At 42.7% G+C, this 23,001-nt stretch overlaps 1 protein-coding gene across 1 annotated transcript in view; it reads right to left on the reverse strand.

Moving 5' to 3' along the window:
- The window catches only part of LOC144509713 (scavenger receptor cysteine-rich domain-containing protein DMBT1-like), an 89,481-nt gene extending 80,359 nt beyond the window's left edge, over nucleotides 1–9,122 (reverse strand). Inside the window, exon 1 of the mRNA XM_078238494.1 lies at nucleotides 8,954–9,122. Coding sequence (XP_078094620.1) covers nucleotides 8,954–9,122 — 169 coding nt within the window. The remainder of the gene's footprint in view (nucleotides 1–8,953) is intronic.
- Between the last annotated feature and the right edge of the window lie 13,879 nt (nucleotides 9,123–23,001).

Here is a 23,001-nt window from a genome sequence, read left to right on the forward strand (position 1 = left end):
TTGCCTTCAAACAACCGCACAACCTCAAACAGACCATTGTCCGCAGCAAACTACCCAGCCTTCAGGAGAACAGTGACCATGACACCACACAACCCTGCCACAGCAACCTCTGCAAGACGTGCCGGATCATCAACACAGATGCCATCATCTCACGTGAGAACACCATCCACCAGGTACACGGTACATACTCTTGCAATTCGGCCAACGTTGTCTACCTGATACGCTGCAAGAAAGGATGTCCCGAGGCATGTTACATTGGGGAAACTATGCAGACGCTGCGACAACGGATGAATGAACACCGCTCGACAATCACCAGGCAAGACTGTTCTCTTCCTGTTGGGGAGCACTTCAGCGGTCACAGGCATTCGGCCTCTGATATTCGGGTAAGCGTTCTCCAAGGCGGCCTTCGCGACACACGACAGCGCAGAGTCGCTGAGCAGAAACTGATAGCCAAGTTCCGCACACACGAGGACGGCCTCAACCGGGATATTGGGTTCATGTCACACTATTTGTAACCCCCACAGTTGCGTGGACCTGCAGAGTTTCACTGGCTGTCTTGTCTGGAGAGAATACACATCTTTTTAGCCTGTCTTGATGCTCTCTCCACTCACATTGTTTTGTTTCTTAAAGACTTGATTAGTTGTAAGTATTCGCATTCCAACCATTATTCATGTAAATTGAGTCTGTGTCTTTATATGCTCTGTTTGTGAACAGAATTCCCACTCACCTGAAGAAGGGGCTTAGAGCTCCGAAAGCTTGTGTGGCTTTTGCTACCAAATAAACCTGTTGGACTTTAACCTGGTGTTGTTAAACTTCTTACTGTGGCAGACTTATCACAGAGTTCCTATTTACTATTTCACCCCTTCCCCCTTTTCCCTTCCACTGCCTAAATTCTGACTTAAATACCGTGGATCATTTTCCCCAAATCTCACGAAATGGCCTGAAATGGTATTCCTTTTCTATGTTTTTATACATTCATGGGACAATCGGTGTCGCTGGCTGGCCAGCATTTATTGCCATCCCTAGGTGTCCTTGAACTGAGTGGCTTGCTAGGCCATTTCAGAGGGCAGTTGAGAGTCAACCACATTGCTAAGGCTCCGGAGTCACTTGTAGGCCAGACCAGGTAAGGACAGCAGCTTTCCTTCCCTAAAGGACATTAGTGAATCTGATTGGTTTTTTAAAAGAAACCCACGTCCCCAGAACATTAGCTGAATTTCTGGATTAATCCATCGCCTCGTAGTATGATCGCTGGACTATTAATCTCTCTATACATGCTGCCTGGTCTGCTAAGTAGTTCTGGTATTGTCTGCTGATATTCCAGAATCCACAGTATTTTGCCTTTTAAAGAATGCATTATGGTCGATAAATAAAGAAGTGATATGCAATTGATGGTGAATAGACCAAATGTGTGTAGAGCTGTGGAGATACTGGCAACTGGGATCATGCTGAAATCAGGAGAGCACCCCCCACCCCTTGGTGGCAGACGTGTTCAGACGCTGCTGTGAGGCCAGTCACCATTGTCAACATTACCCGTAATCCAGGACCACTGATTGAGTAGCCCCGTTTTTCTTCATTGTCCATTGTCGAGCAGCGGACTGTCAGAACCGGGACTGTCAGAACTGCTGCGGAATTGCAGAACATTTCTGCGCTACGTCACTTTTTAGAGCAGCTTGCCAAACATGTGAACACTCAGTGAGAAGCAAGCCGCACAGCCACATTAATTTTCGCCGTGTTTAACCCGGAATTAGAGAGTTGCTGTGTCCCTTGTTTACATCCAGGAGCACGGTTTATAGGAGGCTATCGCTTGGAATCAAGAAAGACTCCCATGAATTCGAATACATGAAAACCAGCTCACAGTCTGCAGAGCCTCAGAACAGTCACTGCGTGTTTTAGTGTTCTGTTGACCGAACAGGAAACATCTGGCGCTGTGGGGATTTCCAGTTTCTTGTTTTGATGGCAGCTCACCCATAATATTAGTGTGATGTTGCTGGATATTTCATTTTGGATTGTGAAATCCGGTGGCCTAAAATGCAGCAGGGAAATGTAGCAACATCTCTAGCAACAAATGTAGCAACAAATGTAGCATAATATATTTGGGCAATATCATTAATATCACTGCAAATATATGAAAGTTTACCGCTTGCAAATAAACTTGTGCTTGACAACAAGGACTGAGTCACAGGACAAAATTACCATCATCTGTCTATACTTTGCCGCATATGTAACAAAAATTATCAACAGGCCAGAACCCAAGTCTCTGAGTCCAAATCAATCGGCAAAATCAATGACACATCAATTCTCCATGTCCTTTCAAAGTGAAGTGAAATAAGCCACGTCGTTTCTGTATCTAGAAAAGAATCCCGACAGTGCAGAAGGAGGCCATTCGGTTTGGCTGGAACTCTACCGCCGCGCCCGCCAAGGAATCGGCGCGGGCGAGGGTCCGACGACGGAAATCTCCGTTGACCTCGGACCAGAATTTCTGGTCTCACCGGCGCGCGAACGTAAAGTCCCGCCCATGAAGTCTGCATTGACTCTCCGAAAGAGCATCCCACCCAGGGCCATCCCCCTGTCACCGTAGCCCATTGCATTTGCCATGGCTAATCCACCTAACTTACCCATTTTTGGACACTGGGGGACAATTTAGCTTGGCCAATCCACCTAACCTGCACATCTTTGGATGATACCCCAGCACCCGGAGGAAACCCACGCAGACAGGATGACCCAACGCCGGAATTGAACTCGACTCCCTGGCGCTGTGAGACAGCTGTGCTAACCACTGTGCCATCGTGTTGCCCTTAATGTAATCAATCGGTACGGAATCAGATAGAAAATTAGGAGGAGTGAGTCTGTCTGAATATAAATGGCTAACTCGCTGTTATTCAATCACACCCTGAATCTGCCAGTTAACTTCCTGTGATTCCGCCTGAAGGCAGGGTCTGAAGACAGCTTGTTGGCCCCATACTTTGCCCACTGTGCCAGAACAAGTAAATGTTACTGGCAGCCTGATTTTTCCCGCAGTATAAGTAAATCTGGAGAAATACATGGGTCTGAGGATTTAATAAAGATCAATAAACTGCTGAGGTGCCACTATAAAGTTACCGGGAGTTCAAAGCCTTCAAAAGATTCATGTCCCGATTACCTGACAAGAGTGAAACCATGATCAGGCAGGGGACGAGGTTAGTCCATTGCACTTGGTGTGTGCTGACACCTGCTATGGTTTTTTTGCCCAGGCTCGGGGAGAGTAAAGGGTCAGGGTAACCAATGAGGTTAAATCGAGACTTTACCTGATTCAATTATTTAAAGCGATCTGGGCCTTTTGGCCAAGATGAAGGAGTGAATCAAGCCCGTGAAGGGGTGAAGTGCCTCATCCTTGGATCTGGTTTGATCAAGTCCAAGATGGGGTGCAATGTCTTGTCAGCTTGAATCCAGTTTTTCCCTCATGTGGGGACAATGATTGGACTTAATTTGAATTTGGCTTTTTTTATTCGAATGAAATTACCGAAAGGTACCAAAAATGCTACGAAACGTGCAATAAATGCACTTTTCACTGAAGAATTCCATAAAATGTATTGTGAACGGACAGGAAATAGATTGAAACAGGATAATGCCCTTCAGGTCACTGACAACCACCCCTTAGTCGCTACAGATATATCCAATACTCTCTCAATTTGATAGACTCGCCTCCCTTTCTGGATCTCAAACAGAATTACATTTCAGTGAGGATGGGTTAGATTAATGATAGTGGATTAGTGTACAGGTTGTGGGTTAATTCAAGGATAGTGGAGTGGTTTAAATGTAGTGGGTTAGTTAATGGTTAGTGATTTAGCTTAAGGGTAATGGGTTAATGCATGGTTGGTGGATTAGTTTGTGGGTAATGGGTTTATTGAATGGTAGTGCGTTAGTTTGTGGCTGATTGCTGAGTTTAAGGGAAATGGGTTACTGTATGTTTGGAAGGTTGTTTAAGGTGGTGACATAATTGAGGGCTGGTGGATTAGTTTAAGGATTGTGGGGTAGTTTAAAGGTAGTTGGTGGCTGTATGATGGTGGATTAATGGTTAGGATATGGTTGGCATTTTCAGGGTAATGAGGTAAATTATTGTTGGTAAGTTAATTTAAGGGTACTGGGTTAGTTTATGGTCACTGGGTTAATTTAAGGATAATGGGGTACTTTATGGGTAGTGGGTTAGTTTCAGGGTAGTGAGGTAGTTAATTCTGGTGGGTTAGTTTAAGAACAAAGAACAAAGAACAATACAGCACAGGAACAGGCCCTTGGGCCCTCCAAGCCCGTGCCGCTCCCTGGTCCAAACTAGACCATTCTTTTGTATCCCTTCATTCCCACTCCGTTCATATGGCTGTCTAGATAAGTCTTAAACGTTCCCAGTGTGTCCACCTCCACCACCTTGCCTGGCAGCATTCCAGGCCCCCACCACCCTCTGTGTAAAATATGTCCTTCTGATATCTGTGTAAAACCTCCCCCCCTTCACCTTGAACCTATGACCCCTCGTGAACGTCACCACCGACCTGGGGAAAAGCTTCCCACCGTTCACCCTATCTATGCCTTTCATAATTTTATACACCTCTATTAAGTCTCCCCTCATTCTCCGTCTTTCCAGGGAGAACAACCCCAGTTTACCCAATCTCTCCTCAGAACTAAGCCCCTCCATACCAGGCAACATCCTGGTAAACCTCCTCTGTACTCTCTCCAAAGCCTCCACGTCCTTCTGGTAGTGTGGCGACCAGAACTGGATGCAGTATTCCAAATGCGGCCGAACCAACGTTCTATACATCTGCAACATCAGACCCCAACTTTTATACTCTATGCCCCGTCCTATTAAGGGAGGACGATAGTTTATGGTTGGTAGATTAACTTAAGGGGAGCGTCAGTTTATGGTCATTGGGTTAGGTTAAGGCAATGGGATACTTTATGGTTGGTTGGTTAGTTAAAGGGTAGTTCATAGAAACCCTACAGTGCAGATGGAGGCTATTTGGCCCATTGAGTCTGCACCAACAACAATCCCACCTCGGCCCTATCCCCATAACCCCACTAGTCCCTCTAACCTTCACATCCCAGGACGCTAAGGGGCAACTTAGCACAGCAAATGCATCTAACCCGCGCATCTTTGGACTAGTGAAGTAGTTTATTATTGATAGGTTATTTTAAAGGCAGTGGGTTAGTTTATAGTCATTGGGTTAGTTTAAGGGAGTGAGGTAATTTATGGTTGGTGGGTTAGCTAAAGGGTAGTTTATGGGCTCTGTGTCAGTTTGGAGGTAATCAACCATTTTAACATCATTGGATGTATCGTTGGAACAGTTTATTAGTAGAGTGACAATTTCTGGATGCTCAATCAATTTGAGACCAGGGTAACATCTCAATTTTTGTTCAGTTGCGCCAATTCACTATATTTCTGTAGGGATTCAGGCTGTGGATCATTTGATCGGTTCGTTTTGAAGTGTCCCATTATTTTATGGTCACTGCTTTAGTGTGTAATCACGGTGTCAGTTCATGCATCAGGTGTTACTGTATCATCCCGGTGACAGTTAATTTCCTTAAGACAATTTCTATGAGCATTGTCAAAGTTTCACAACTCTTAGCTTTGATTTTTATTAGGTGTGTGGGGTGGGGGTAGGGTTCAACATTGCGGTAACATAATACATTCAGAAGCAATGTTGATTTATTTAAGGCAGGAGCGTCATAAACTAAAGTACATTTCACCAAGTGAATTTACTTCTGGAAACAATAGTTACAATTTACATGCTCACTCTTTCCGACTGGAATCCAAATTGATCTCTATTTATGTTAATTCAGCTCTGTTTTTTATAGAAAATATGTTTTATGGCGTTTACAGAATGGCGGCGTGAACCAAGACTGGCTGGTTCATGTGATAGGGTGCAGAGTGATAGTGTGCAGGATACAAAGCTTTTTTGATAAGCATGAAACGGACTTAATCCTCTGCCACTTTTCAAATCATAGAATCATAGAATCCCTACAGTGCAGAAAGAGGCTATTCGGCCCTTCGATTCTGCACCGACAACAATCCCACCCAGGCCTTATCCCCGTAACCCCACATATCTACCCCACTAATCCCTCTAACCTACGCATCCCTGGACGCTAAGGGATAATTTAGCACGGTCAATCAACCTATCCCGCACATCTTCAGAGTGTGTGAGGAAACCAGAGGACCTGGACAAAACCCACACAGACACGGGGAGAATGTGCAAACTCCGCACAGACAGTGGCCCAAGTCAGGAATCCAACCCAATTCCCTAGAGCTGTGAGGCAGCAGTACTACCAGCCATGCCACTAAGCTGCCCTTTCTTTCTCTTTCTCATAGAATCATAGAATCCCTTCAGTTTAGAAGGAGGCCATATGGCCCTTTAAGTCTGCACCCACCACAATTCCATCCAGGCCCTATCCCCTTAACCCCATCAATATCCTGTTAGTCCCCCTAACACTCAGAGGCAATTTCGAATGGCCAATCAACCTAACTTGCATATCTTTGGAGTGTGAGAGGAAACTGGGTCCCCCAGAGGAAACCCTTGCAGACACGAGGAGAAATGTCTATGGTCCGATGTGTTTCCTCTGATCTTCCGGACGTTGTGGTCTGCAGGCCATTCATGAATTAAGTCTCCCCAAGACTGGGAAGCAGTAATTCCAGTATGGGCGTTTTCTATTAGGTAGCCAATTATTAGATAGTGGAACATTTTCTGTGAAATGAGTTGGACTGTAGGTATAGGTGGTCCAGGGTCCAGCTTGTAGGTGATGGATACTGTGAGTTATGGAAGTAGAATCAGTGTGCAGTTCTGGATTCAGTTTATGAATGGCAGTTAGTTTATTGTTCTTCTTGTTTGTTTGATCTATTTGGACGATTCGTCTCTATGTATTAGCATGGTGGTCAGACCATGCACTGACTTCTCATAGTCCTATTACATCCTATAACTCTGCGTTCCTCCAATTCTGGTGTCTTCTGCATCCCTGATTTCCTTTGGGCCATCTTTGATGCCAGTCGCCTCACCTGTTTAGCCATAAGATTTGAAGTTCCATCCTTCGATCTCATCGCCTCCACATTTGTCTCCTTCTTCGGGGCACTGCTTAAAACCTATATCTGACCAAGTTTTTCGCAACCTATCCTACTGCCTCCTTCTATGGCTTTCTGTCAATTTATCATTCATTGTTCATGTGTGAGCGCAACGGAATGTTTTAGTATATTAAAGATGCTATGCAATTTTAAGTTGTTGTTGGACACTGAGTCCAATTTTTATTTTAAGTTCATTTACCGGGCACACTGCACTATTTGTTGGAGCTAATTCAGCGCTTAATCGGTGAATAAGGTTGGCAATTAACACCCTTTTCTGTTAGTTCAGTGTATAGCCGATGAATAATGTTGGTTGTGGAGTCTTATCATGGCTGATGGCTCGACTGGAAAATATGCGATTGGTTTTCAGTCGTTATATCAGATGATGGTCACCTTGCCCTTTTACAAGTGTTAGCTTCAGGATTCTGGAACGTTGCATATGGACTAGATCAGTTTGTGGGTGTCGGACTCGCCTGCAAGTGCTGCATCACTTTATTAGCAAGAGGTCAGTTTATGGATCTTGGACAATTTTAAGCACAGTGCGTCACTTTGCAAGCATTGAACAGGGGAGGAGGTCAGGTTTCCTTACAGGGTGTTGGATAATGTGTGCGCATTGGTTGACTCGCCAGCTGTTGTTTTATGTAGCAGATATTTGGAAATTTTGATCCCGGTTTCTTCTGTGATCGAGTTTCTGGATGGTAATTTAGATTGGTGTTTGGTGTTGAGTTATGTTCATTGGATTTATAACGAGGTGCTGTGATACACTGAAGGTCAGTTGGGTCGGGATAGTCAGGTTTGGGAATGCTACTTGAGTAAGGGAGAGTGATATACGTTGGAAATGTTGGAGGCGATTCTCCCAAATGTGCAGAATTGGCGAGAAAACTGGTGTACATCATGACTGTTTTTTCAGCTCAACATCAGACCCGAATCTCCCCACTCTGCAATGCAGAGGTGACAATCATGAATATCATTAAAAGCTCGAGGGGGTAGGGTCTATTCACATTGAAGTCTGACAGTTCCGGGCCTCTGCGTATGTGCAATGGCCCTGATCTGTCAGTCCCGCCGTTTGCTGGCCAACTCGCTCGCTGGTCAGCCCAGGACCTTCACACTGCTGGCCAACCAGCCCCCCACCTTCCTCCCCCTCCCCCCCACCCCCCTCCCCCACCCACCCCACACGGCCCGATCACTGCGCATAAGCATTTCCCGGGCCAGCCCCGACCCCCTCTCCGTCCCGGAGCGCCCGATCTCCAGCCTGCCCCCAGCAGTGGCGATCCCCATACCCGCCCCCCCCCATCCCGGCAGATGCCCCCTGCTGACTCCCCCCCCCCCCCAAGAGGCAGACCCTCCCCGGCAGACCACCCCCCGTGAGGCAGACCCCCCCACCCGGCTGACCACCCGCCCAGCCCATCCGAATCGCTGGCCTCCCTCCAGCCCCGACCGATCCCAGTGCAGAGTGGGAGCAGAACCCCCCCCCCCCCACCCTTGGCCCCTCGGCCCCTTGGCCCCGCCCCCTTCCCAGATCCAGGCCCTACATCCCACTCCCTTGGCCCCGCCCCCTTGGCACCGCCCAATACCTGGTGGGCAGTGCCTAGGTGCCCCCTGGGCATGGGCACTTTGCCCCTTGGGCAGTGCGAGGGGGCACAAGCTGGCACTGCCAGGGTGCCCATGCCTAGAGGCACCACCCCCCCACTGCCCGGCCCCCTGGGGAGCCCCGATTGCCGCCCCTTCACTCCAGCAGTGTCTCCCGCTAATTCCCCGCAAGAGGGGAGCTTCTCTAAGCTCCACCAGAGTGAAATACTCCAAGCGGGGTGGGAGATGCTATTTGGCCCGGAGAATTCCATGCCATTTAAAATATATTTTAAAAAGATTTAAATGACTTACTTCTCTTCTCACCGGTTTCCAGCGCGGTCCTGACTGCGCCTATTTTCTGGCTGTGGGAGACATGCATGCATTGGGAACGCATGCACGTATCCTGCACAATGGCTGACACGTGACTTTCCCATCCCACGCCAAAATAACGTGCACGTTGGGATGGGAGAATCGCCCCCATTGTTTCGATGAGGAACTGAGCAACTATAGGTGCTGCATTGGCTTGTGATGCTTTCTGAGTTATTGCCGTTCAACCTCTGGATGATCTTATATTGAATGAGCCTGTGGTGCTTCCCAGGCGTGAAGGTTAGTTTGAGGCCGTGGATATTGCCAATTTAGTTCGAGGATTGGGTCACTGAGTTCTGGCTTTCTGCCACTTGTGGTCAAGTGCTCCCTCGACTGCCTTGTCTGTTCATGAGCTGTGTCAGGGGAGGCAGTGGCATCGCGGTATTATCACCCAGACAAGATCTGGGGATCTGTGTTCAAATCCAAGCATGGCAGATGGTGATATTTGAATACAATAAAAATCTGGAATTAAAAGTCTAATCATGACCATGAAACCATTGTCGCAAAAACCCATATGATTCGCCAATGTTCTTGAGGGAAGGATATCTACCGTGCTTACCTAGTCAGGCCTATATGTGACCCCAGAGTCACAGCCATGTTGGTTATCTCTCAAATGCTCTATGAAATGGAGGGCAGTTAGAGATGGGCAATAAATGTGAGTCCAGCCAGTGACTCCCACATCCCATAAATGAATAAAACCATGAACTCTGTTCAATAATAAGCCATTAGTTTTGAAAGACTCTGGAGAGCGTCAGATTTGTATTTGGTTAATTTGGTATATCAATGAATATGATTCTTAATTCTCCCAATGTCAGGTGCATAGGATTCACGTTGCTTTTTGCAGCTTCCTCTCTTTGGAGATTCTTTTTATTTACTATGTTGAAGTGGATGCGGTCCCGAGTCCCTTTGAGCCGATGGGATTATTTTTAATTGTTCTTGCTGTTTGTGGATTCAGATTGGGCCTTTTTGTGAACTGAGATACTTCCTCAATAAGATGTCATTTAGGACGCTCATTCAGTGTGGAGGAGTGAACACTTAGATAGTGTTGCATTTATTTGGGGTCTCAGAAAATCGTTTGATAAATGGTCCTTTTTTTAGCTGGAACGCTCGAGTGAGAGAACTAACAATTCTAGGCAGGCAAGAATTTGATATTAATCTGAATGCACCAGTCTAAATACTAATTTCTGTATATGTATGATAGGGGATATTTCTCAGACACGGGTTTCTGCTGAAATAATAACTCAACAGTTTGCTGTGAAGGGATAATAACAACAAAATTAAACAAGTTGATCAATGAATTGTCAAAAAGGAATGTTATTAATTGTTTCCTTAACCATATAACACAGGATCAGTTATTGTCACAATGTCAGCTCACAAATATATTTGGTACCAAAGTTAAATATACAACCCAAGGCTTGTAGCTATTCCCAGCTTCATATTCTGCCAGGTGCACTTAACATTGGTACACACAGATTATTAATTATTACAGAACATGTAATATCTACCGCATCATCTCACCCCAGCCATTAAATCAAGAGTAATTTGATTTTGAAGGCTAGTTTGAAGTATTTATATCTCATTATCCAATAACATTTGACAGAGTTTCCTCTGGCAGATTCTTTTTCATTTATCAGCCTTCAGCGCCGATGGAATCTTAATCGCCCAGCAGTTCATATCTATTTCCTTTCTGTTGAAATTGCCCCAAAGATAGGTGTGAAATTGTCCTTCGTTGGTCGCACAAAGATAATGGTGGCTCACAAGCTGACTGCCGAAGATCGTGAAGAGACTTTTAATAATGAAAGGGTTTACCTTGCACTATGTCTGTGCTTACATTAGATTACATAAACATTCTTATTAGAGCTCTTTAGGAATGTTGTAATATTTGAGAATCATATCTAATGTGTTTTGTGTTGCAGTTTTCTTCATTTCTCTATATTTCACAGGTCATGTTGACTTGGGTATCTTGTAGGCTAGCAAATTGGTAGTGGGTGGGTGTTTGTTTATATTTGACATGTTTCATGCTTTGGAGTTTAGTTTAAAAGTAGACCGACTCTGGAGTGAGACTAAGTTGGATTGAACGTAAGTTGGAACTGAAGTGTGATGCTGAAAATCTTCAGTTCTTCTGGTCATTAAAGAATTGAACAATTACAGTAAACGGATATTTAGTCACATATATCATGTCTTCTCTGAACTTATCCAGAATTACAATATAAATGCAGATCTTTGTGCAGTAACTCAGGAGCTGAAGCATGAAGCCTATTTCCCTAACAAACCGAGGGAGATATCTTGGCATATTTCCCAACCAAGAAATCTGGTTCCATATAGAATACAACATATACATGAACCACAGCAGCATAAAATTCCCTGACAAAGCAAACAGAAAATTAATGCTTTTTCTTTGACTTTCGATCTCATGATCCCTTGGATGCTCCTCAATGCTGGCATTCTGCGATTCTCTGTTGGTCAAGATAATATGTCTGATGGTTAAAGCATTGAGCAACAGGATCAGAACAAATGGGATTCCGGGTGACAGAATATAATGAATAATTACAACTGCACCCCACACGGTTGAATCCAAAGCTGCGTCCCTTTCATCACAAAACAAAGGCACATTCCGAAATTGATAAGTATCGGCCAACATAAAATACCAGATGGTGTTCAACAAGCTAAACAGTGAAACCATTGCTCCTAAAACCAGAACCGCTGTTTTATCAGTGCAATATTCCGTTTTCAGATTCTGCCAACCAATGGTCACAAATTGATCAAAAATAAAAGCGACTGTGAACCAGACAGAACAATCTGTGGCTGCATTAAGCAGTATGGCATGGTTGTTACACAGGGGGATGGAGTACATGAAACTAAATTGACTCTCATAATGTGTAGGAATATGCCTTAATATCAGATCAGAGAAAATTACCAGTAAATCTGCCACTGTCATAGCCATCAGGTACCGACTGATATGTTTGGAGAGACCACACTTTTCCCGATACAGCATCAAAATCACCAGTAAATTACCTGTTTGGAAGGAAAATAAACAGGGAAAATATACATCAGCCTTGGAGAAAAGCAAGTGGTTTGATAGCTTCTTTTCAAATTTATGGCTTAATTGCTACATTCAATGTTGGGATTCAATTATTATACCCATGACAGAGGGTTTTCGTTTGAGAAAATATGTAAGTCAAAACCAAAAGAATCATCTGGAAAGGGATGAAATTAAACATCACTAATACTGGGATGGTAATTTTTCAATTCATTTTACAGGATGTAGGCATCGCTGGCTGGGTCAGCATTTATTGCCCATCCCTAACTGCCCTCCATTTCAGTGGGCATTTGAGAGTCAACCTCATTGCTGTGCATCTGGAGTCACATGTAGGCCAGATCAGGTAAGGATGGCAGATTTTTTTCCCTAAAGGACATCAGTGAACCAGCCAGGTTTTTACAATAATTGACAATGGGTTCACAACCATCATTATTAGATAGAATTCCTACAGTACAGAAGGAGGTCATTTAGCCCATCAAACCTGCACTGACAACAATCCCACCCAGGCCCTATCTCCGTAATCCCACGTATTTATCCTACTAATCCCCCAACATTAAGGGAAAACTTACCATAGCCAATCAACGTAACCCACAGATCTTTGAAGTGTGGGCGGAAACCAGAGCTCTGAGAGAAAACCCACATAGACACGTGGAGAACATGCAAACTCCACACAGACAGTTTACCCAAGGCCGGAATTGAACTTGGGTCGCTGGCACTGTGAGGCAGCCGTATTAACCACTATGCCACAGTGCTGCCCCTTAATGAGATCACCGGGTAAATATTTTATACCCCTATAGGTTTTGGTGTCGTATTCCATACCTTTTTGTAAATGTTTGTAGGATTCTTGGATTTCTCTTTTAGACAAGAACTCTGAATTCCCTTGCAATCATTAATACATTATTTAGATCTAATATAGTTATTGATTTGCTCTTTGCAAACACAATCCATGTCCGGCGCTCGCTATGACTTTTGATGCAGCATGTCGCTGCCAGTGCCTATATAGGTTTTGTGTTTGAATCTGCCTCAAGCATTTGGAGTGTCTGAATTTCTCGTAGAGACAATTCTATGCTCGAAGCCAGGCACAGATTGAAACTGTTTTCTCTCTCCTGACAAATCAGAAATAGTGAATGAGCTTTGAGATTTGGAAAATCAAATACTGAACTCATAAGTAAGATGTGACTTACAAAAGTCAATTTAAATGTTAATGCAATACCGATCTTACCTAAAGGGCTGGAATATGAAAAGGTGTAATTTAGATTCAATCTGGAAGAATACATTCAGTGCACAAATGTTTCCCTAAACTGTGGATCATCTAGATTTTCATTATCCACTGCACTCCTACATCAAACTCACTGATCGTGGCCTCCTAAATTGTTCCAGTGAAGTTTGGCTAACTGTCAAGGTTCAGCACCATATCTTTTGTCCAAGACCAGGACAGTCTTCTGGACTCAAGATCAACTTCAAAAATTTCAGATCCTATCCACAATTCCCATTTTTTATTATTTTAGAACTGCAGGTAACTGCAGGTAGGATTTCTCTTTAGACCTCCTCTGGGCTCCATCTTTGTCTCTTTACATGTCCCACTACCAGCACCTTTTGTCAGAAACTTTCTTCCTTCCATACTAGCATCGACTTCTCCTTTCATTTAATCCACCCTCCTCTTTCCCTGTCGATATACTTGCTTCAACCCTATTGCCTTCTTCAGCTTTTTCCAGTTCCATTGAATGTTTCCCTGTCAACCAATGGTTGCGAGATCTCCTGTGTTTTACCAGAAATTCTCGCTTCTTTCACATTTGCAGCATCTAACTGCAAATTAGTTTGATTTCCCCATGTAGCATCCCATGTTACCCCATCTCCTTGATAGTGATCACAATCAATGCATCTCCCGATCTGATTCATATATCGCCTGTCTTATTGATCCCTTTTGATATTTTTTTCACATTCCAGGACTGCCTGTAAATATATCTTACTTTCCAGTCATGCCTTGTCAATGCATTTCCGATTTCAGCGACTGTCTGTTAAATGTCTCCAGGAGAATTTTAAATATGTATTCCATCCCAGGGTGACTGGTGAACGTATATTCATGTTCTTTGGCATTCTCTGCCAATGTATCTCACTCCACAGGGTATTCAGCAGAATCACTAATCCGACATTATCCATTTTCAGGACAAATGCATGTAAGTCCCATTCCAGCTATCCAAATGGCAGCAAATAACAATATTACAGAGAAACATAAATTGTATAATTACTTGAGATTTGCCCAAAAGCCCAATAGCTTTATGGATGTAAGTATGAAAGACAAACAATAATGCAGTTAAATAAGGTTTATCGAATTGAGAGCAGGATGTAGAGACATACCAATGACACAAATGGCAGCGAGGAGCGGATAATAAATCTTTTGAATGTTATGAAGCACTGTTAGTGTCCACAAATCTGCTGATTGTTGATTGCGAAAGTACATTGCTGTGTTATTCCATTCTATTGCACCCAATTGCAGATCCATTTTTGGGAGACTCCAATTAATTGATGTCAGCGTCCGATCCAGTATTGTCTTCACTGTGGAGCTGGTAATCCCTGCTAGTACTAAATACTCCAACTGAAAATATGGGCTATTGAGGGAGTCTCTTATATACAGCAAAAAGAAACCTTTCTGTGACACCCACCCCAGGAACATCATGTTGAATAAGACACACTGAGAAATCTGTAATGTTGGGACACTCATTTAGTCCAATAAATAGTAACAGTTAATTCGCAAACAAGTAACAACTGAAAACAGGAACATTTCTGCATTCTCACTACCTCAGGAACATTACAGATTATTGGCACACACTCGGGGAATCCTCAGAATTTCTTGGAGAACCCACGTTAATAAAATTCACTCAGAAACCCACAGCAATACTGAAATCCCAATCATGTACATTCTGTAATAATGGTGAGTTACTAAACAAACTTTCTATACATACTGATACTAACGTTGAAACATTCAGTATTTACTGAAAACCATTCAGTAACATTTTTGAAATAATAGTAACTTCCCTGTAAGCCATGAGACATTTCCCAAGGTTAATTGCAAACCTTGGTTCATTCCATTTGTTACCAGCTAAAAATACATTCCCGAAATCATTCCACAAGTATAATAATTCTGAGGGTCCCTCTAAGTACACTGTCTTACTAAGAAAATGCTTTTAAGAAACTGACAGACTCCAGAATTACCCACCACCATTTGTACATCCCAATCGTCCTGCCAACCTTAATGGAATCACACGATATACCTATCAATATTGGCAATAAACTATATAAATACAGTGACACTCTATGAACCCTGTGAAAATGGTAGTCATCCTTTGATGCAATAAATGCTGACCAGCCAGCAAACCCCATGTCTTTGGAATGAATTTTAAAAATACATTTCTCATTCCAGGGACTTTCTGTAAAAAATCTCTCTCTCTCTCTCACACAAACACACACACACATACATACATACACACACATACACACGCACGTACACATGCATGGTTGAAGGAACTGAAGGTACGGTTGCTAAATTTGCTGATGGGACAAAGATAGGTAGGAAAATAAGTTGTGAATAGGACACAGCTAAGTTAAGTGAGTGGGCAAAATTCTGACAAATGGAGTATAGTGTGGGCAAATGTGAAATTATGTATTTTGATGGGAAGAATAAAATGCATTTCCCATTCCAGGGACTGGAAAATCTCTCTCTTTCTCTCTTCTCTCTCTCTCTCTATCCCTCTCTCGCACACACACACACACTCATATGTGCACTCACAAACACACACCTTTACACATATACAAACATACGCAATCAAACACTCATATGCGCACACACAAACAATCTCTCTCACACACACAAACATGGACACAAATACGCACACATACATGCTCATGGTGTAAGGGATAACATATTGACATGAATTGAGGATTGGCTAGCTATCAGATAACAGAGAGCTGGCATAAATGGATATTGTTCTGGTTTGCAGGATTTGATGAGTGGTGTGTCACAGGGGTCAGTGCTGCGGCCTCAATCTTTTACAAATGGCTTGGACGAATGGACCGAAGGTATGGTTGCCAGCTTTGTTGATGACACAAAGAGCAGTAGGAAAATAATTTGTGAAGAGGTCATAAGGAGGTTATAAAGTGACACAGATAGGCTAAGTGAGTGGGCAAAATTCTGGCAAATGGAGTATAATGTGGGCAAATGTGAAATTATGTATTTTGACAGGAAGAATGAAAAAGTTTATTTTATAAATGGTGGGAGATTACAAAGCTCTGATGTGCAGAGGGATTTGGTTATTTTAGCACATGAATCATATAAGTCTAGTACACAGCTACAGCAAGTAATTAGGAAAGCTGATAGAATGTTTTCATTTATTGTGAGAGGAATTGAATACAAGAGCAGAGATATTGTGCTTCAGTTGTTCAGGGCACTGATAAGGCCACATTTGGAGTCCTATATATAGTATTTATCTACTTATTTAAGACAAGATGAAAATGCTTTAGAACCATTTCAGTGAAGGCTTACTAGACTAATACCAGGAATGGTTGGGTTACCTCATGAGGAAGGGTTAGAGAGGTTAGAGTTTTATCCACTGGAGTTTAGAAGAGGTGACTTGATCAAAACCTTTAATATCCTAAAGGGTACTGACAGGGTGAATGTGGACAGGATGTTTCCTCTTGTCAGAGGATCTAGATTAGTGGTCACTGTTTAAAAATAAAGAGTCACTTATTTAAGATAGGGATGAGGAGAATTATTGTTTCTCTCAGAGGGTCATGACTGTCTGGAACTCTTCCTTAAAAGGCAGTGGAAGCAGAGTCTTTAAATCTTTTTAAGGCAGAGCTAAGATAGATTCTTGATTAACAAAGGCTGAAAACTTCAGGGGTATCCAGGACTCTGGGATTGAAGTTATATCCAGATAAACCCGGACTTATTGAATGGTGGTGGAGACTCAAGGGGCCGAGTGGCCTACTCCTGCTCCGAATTCATACCTTCATATATTTGTGTGCCCATTGCCTAGTCTTCCTTTTTTTCTTTCCCATACTTTTTGTAGATCATCCAGACCGACATTCCTTGATAGAGATGCCTATGGAGATTTTGACTCCTTTTACACAGAATAGCTAAGGGGGAGTAAAGTAGTATTGTATAATAACATTAAATATAGATGCATAGAAACTAGAAGCAGGAATAGGCCTTTTGGTCCTTCGAGCCTGCTCCGCCATTCATCTTGATCATGGCTGATCATTGAATTCAATGTTCTGTTCCCCTTCCCCCCATTATATAATAATCCAACTTTTCATGTTTAATAAATGCTTTTCTCCTTGTTGTTAAAAATAATTAGCAGTCCTGTGACTCTGTTCCTCCATGTTAAGAGTTACAGTCTTTTGAGCCATGGTTCCACTCTTTGACCTTCCTGTCCAGTTACAACATCAACTGGGATCATAACAAAAGTCTAGGCTCTTGTGGGATTTCAGAGCATGGAGAAAGGGTTATTGGATACTGGCTAGTAATAATGTGTTGGGATACTTAGAACAAAGAACAAAGAACAGTACAGCACAGGAAACAGGCCCTTCGGCCCTCCAAGCCTGTGCCGCTCCTTGGTCCAACTAGACCAATCGTTTGTATCCCTCCATTCCCAGGCTGCTCATGTGACTATCCAGGTAAGTCTTAAACGATGTCAGCGTGCCTGCCTCCATCACCCTACTTGGCAGCGCATTCCAGGCCCCCACCGCCCTCTGTGTAAAAAACGTCCCTCTGATATCTGAGTTATACTTCGCCCCTCTCAGCTTGAGCCCGTGACCCCTCGTGATCGTCACCTCCGACCTGGGAAAAAGCTTCCCACTGTTCACCCTATCTATACCCTTCATAATCTTGTACACCTCTATTAGATCTCCCCTCATTCTCCGTCTTTCCAAGGAGAACAACCCCAGTCTACCCAATCTCTCCTCATAGCTAAGACCCTCCATACCAGGCAACATCCTGGTAAACCTTCTCTGCACTTTCTCTAACGCCTCCACGTCCTTCTGGTAGTGCGGCGACCAGAACTGGACGCAGTACTCCAAATGTGGCTTAACCAGCATTCTATACAGCTGCATCATCAGACTCCAGCTTTTATACTCTCTACCCCGTCCTATAAAGGCAAGCATACCATATGCCTTCTTCACCACCTTCTCCACCTGTGTTGCCACCTTCACGGATTTGTGGACTTGCACACCTAGGTCCCTCTGTGTTTCTATACTCCTGATGACTCTGCCATTTATTGTATAACTCCTCCCTACATTATTTCTTCCAAAATGCATCACTTCGCATTTATCCGGATAAAACTCCATCTGCCACCTCTCCGCCCAATTTTCCAGCCTATTTATATCCTGCTGTATTGCCCGACAATGTTCTTCGCTATCCGCAAGTCCAGCCATCTTCATGTCATCCGCAAACTTGCTGATTACACCAGTTACACCTTCTTCCAAATCATTTATATATATCACAAATAGCAGAGGTCCCAGTACAGAGCCCTGCGGAACACCACTGGTGTGGAGAACCATGGAAAGCAAGTTACTGGATACTGAATAATAAATCTTGTTCGCAGATTTATTGTTAAATAGTGGTATCTGTGAATCATTAAAAAAGAGTAAGTGGGTACTGAGGTACTGGACAAAGGCATTGGAGTTACTGTGAGGTATATTGCACAGGTTGTCATCCAAAATGCCAGGGGAAATTGTGAGGAGTTTCCTAAAGATGGAAGATGCAACTTTGACTGGTTTGCAGGAAATAAATAAGTGAGCTGAATTGGCAGATGAATTGGAGTTGGGATTACCTGCAGGGTTAAGGAAAGCTGACATTACTGGAAGCATAGCGAAACATTTTTAAAAATGCTAGAGATGCCAGATAGAGTGGGTACTCCAAAAAGTGAGGAAATTGAATGAGCTAAAATTCAATTACGAATGAAATAATTACAAATGCAGGGAAAAGAAAAAGCAAAAGAAATAGAAGTGAAAAATCTTGAAGTAGAGATGCAAGAAAAGCAAAAAGAAAGGGAAAGAGAGCAAAGAGACGAAGTGAGAGCTTTTCAGAGGGAATTGGAAATGGAGAAGTTAGCAATGAATGAAAAAGAGAGAATTTCAGCTTAAAATGCTGGCAGTTAAAGAGACACTAGAACATGTAGATGAAGGAAATAGTTCCATATGTGAATCTAGTGGGGAAGTGTTTAAATGTATACAAGTTCTTCCAAAATTTGAGAGAAAGGATGTGGAAATATTCTTTATTTCTTTTGAAAAGGTAGCTAAACAGATGAAATGGCCAAAAGAAACTTGGATTACTTTTGCAAAGTAGACTGATAGTTAGAGCTAGTGTGGTGTATGCATCATTGCTGGAAGAGGTATCTGTAGATTTTGATGCAAAAAAGATCTAGCCTTGGTTGGTTCCCGAGGCATACTGGCAGAATTATGTAATTCAAGAAAGCAGCCAGGACAAACTCATGTTGAATTTGAGGGGTGAAGCAATATAATTTTCACCATTGGATCCAGGCATTAAAGATAGAAAAAACATATGAAAACATATGAAAAAACATATGTAGAGAGCTGATCCTTCTAAAAATAATTGAAAGATTCACTTCCATTGATTATTAGGATGCAAGATGAGGAACAAAGATAAAACTGCAAGACAGGCAGCAGAGTTAGCTTGTCCATAGAGACAAACCCTTTCCCCATAATTCTTTGAAACATGAGAAGAATAGAGGTGGAGGCAAAAGAAAAGAAATAGTCAAGAGAAAGATAGAACAGTTGGGAATGGTCAGGAAATTTCACCTCAGATCAAAAAGGAAGTTCCTGAGGATGGAGGTGGACCAAGTGTTTCCTGTGAAACAAAGTGGGGACACAATAAGGCAGATTCTTGTAAATTGCATTGAAGATTAGTTGTAGTAGTAGGAAAGGAAGCATCTGAAAAATAAATGGCTGTTAAAACTGTAGCAGTGGTACAGTTAAAACGTATTTTTTCAGAATCAATGTGAAAGGGATATAGTTCTCAACATAGTTCAGAGAATTTATTGAGTATAGGTGAAGAAAGTCAGGCTATTGAAGACTCAGAACGTTTTGCTTCAAAGGGAGAAGTTTTCCCTTAGTTGTCCAACAGAATAAGTAAGTAGGGAATTCCAACTCCAAAGTTTTGGGAGATACGGGAGCAGAGGAATCACTGGTGATTGCTGATGATACGATTTGTATTTCAGGAAGGTTTATGAAGGAAAAAGTGTTAATAAAAGTTAGTAATGGGAGCGATCAACCTATTTCTTTTTGTGAAGTTAATTTGAGAAGTAATTTTGTAAATGGAATTGTTACAGTGGGAAATATTCTTAAATTCTCTATTGGAGAAATAGATTTCATCCTAGATAATTATTTGGCTTGCTGGAGACAGTAATGTGATGACAACTGTATTGCAACAGGCAGTTGATCATGACGATCTTAAACTTTTGAAGACTACTGTGGAGAAAATTAGACACTTGTTGCAGGTAACACGCAATTGAAAGAAAACCAGATTAACACAGAAAATCAATTTTCACTTATGAAAGAGGTATTTATAAAAAAAGAGAACTGATGCGAACAATTGAAAATCAGTCAGGAAAAGTGGAACATTTGATTGATTGAGGATTTCAACTGTCTAAGGGATCAACTTTGAACAGCAAATTGAGTGTTGATCTTCAATTAAAACTTGGTGAACTTCAAGAATCAGAAGTACCTATGAAGTGTCATCGAAAATGCCTTGAACAAGAAAAGGAGGTTCTGATGAACCAGAATAATTGGTTGAATGCAGAATAAAAAAGCAAAACTAATGAACTGGTAGAACTTTGTGAAGAGAACTTCAAAGCAAACTTGGAAAAATGAAGGAGAAGATGGATGGTACAGACTGAAATTTGAAAGATGTAGGGAGAGGTTTTTCACACAAAGAGTGGTGGGTGCCTGGAATGCGCTGCCAGAGGAGGTGGTTGCAACATTTAAGAGGCAACTGGATAGGCACGTGAATAGGAAGGGAATAGAGCGATAAAGACCAAATAAGGGCAGAAGATTCTTTTATAGTTCAGTAGGGCATCATCTTCGGCAAAGGCTTGGAGGGCCGAAGGGCCTGTTCCTGTGCTGTACTTTTCTTTGTTCTTTGAAAGTTGTTCCGGGGAATAAAAAACTCGTTGTGGAGTACTGATACAGTTGAGCAAAGAACTGATCCAAGTAATATTACTGATGTATCAAAGTCACTAATGGACAACGAGGAAACAATTGAAGCACTTGCTAAATTGAAAATTACGATTTGTCAACCATAAGCACTGAAATTGCAAAGTGATTCTTCAGAGTCAATGACCAGAGACATTTAAAAATGCTTGTCGGTGATACTACACAAGGTGTAGTAGTTGGAAGAAAAACAAGTGAATAGTTTGCCAAAGAACATTTAAACTCTACTGAGGAATGGGCTGAGATGGTTTTGAACTTATGTGAAAAAACGTTGAAGGATTAGAACGAACTATGAAAGCTCAAAGAGTGGAAGTAATTGACACGGCTGAAACTGAATTGGGAAATAACTCATTTGAAATGGGTTGGGAGAAACAACAAGATCACAAAAATTCAAAGAATAAACAATGCAAGAGTATGGTATTATTTTAAGTGAACATCAGAAACATCTTAACAATATTCTTGAAACAACTAAGATACATTTTGACAAGAGAAGAAAAATCACATTTTGACTGTGGTAAATTGAAGTGCAAATTTACTTCGGGAATTTGTAAAGTGAGCTTGAGAATGGAACTATGCCTACAAGTGACAAAAAGGACAATCGCTCTGTACCCTTAAATTAAATTATTTCCTGAATTCGAAACTGGAAATCAGAAGAAAAAGAAACACAATAATTGAGTATGCTAATGTTACCATGTATAGATTCTTGTTAAAGTTGTAGACTTTGTTTTTGTTAAATCATTGTAATTATATAATATGACATTTGTAATTGTGAACGAAGAAAGCTATACTTGTATGATGTAATAAGTTGTGAAGTTAGATATTTCTGCTGTTAACTTTGTGTAAGGTGGATGTCTCAATAAATCTGCATGATTTGTTCAATCTTGACACATATTTCACTGCAAAGTAGATCTGACGGCTTGTCTCAAGCTCGGCAAGCATTTTACAGACCATTATTTAGCATCTGACGTTGAGCTTTTTCTGCTATTAATCACATCCAGAATAGAATTACGCCGCAGGTTCCATGCACTAGGTCTGGCATGCATCTCTGGAACATTAAGTGGATCACAAAACATGAATTTATATTCAACAACAGCGCCATTAATGGAGGTGCGGTTACCCAGCATCGAAAAGGGGCAGAATACGCGCTATCCATCGGAAAGGCGCATCCCCGCGCTCGGGTGTGGCTGAGAGAAGCAGTACGAACTTTGTTTGGAGCAGACGCAGCGTGGGCTCTCGTCGGAGCATGCGCAGTGTGTGCTCTTGTCGAAGCCTACGCAGTGTGGGCGCCTTTCGGTGCATGCGCAGTGCGGGCTCTAGTCGGAGGTGCGCAATGTGGGCTCTTGTCGGAGCATGCGCAGTGTGGGCCCTTGTCGGAGCATGCGCAGTGTGGGCCCTTGTCAGAGCATGCGCGGTGTGGGCTCTTGTCGGAGCGTGCGCAATGCGGGTCTGGAAGTGGACCAACTTGGAAAAAGATGGTGTCGGAGAGCCAGCAGGTGGGTGAAGACAAATGGCGCAGGCTTTTAGCAATTTAAGATGTTCAATTTTTCATTCAGTTCAGGGCGTAGGAATAAGAATAAGCCCCAGAGCTTGCTCTGCCATTGATTTACATCCTGATTTTTCCCTTCAATTTGCTTGTCTCATATCCCTCATACATGAGCATGGGGCACCCCAGGTGAACCACCAGCCTTGTGCCCATCTTCCTTCACCCCCCCCCCCCCCGACACATACA

This window comes from Mustelus asterias, chromosome 22 (assembly GCF_964213995.1).
Source record: "Mustelus asterias chromosome 22, sMusAst1.hap1.1, whole genome shotgun sequence".
Classification (NCBI taxonomy): domain Eukaryota; kingdom Metazoa; phylum Chordata; class Chondrichthyes; order Carcharhiniformes; family Triakidae; genus Mustelus; species Mustelus asterias.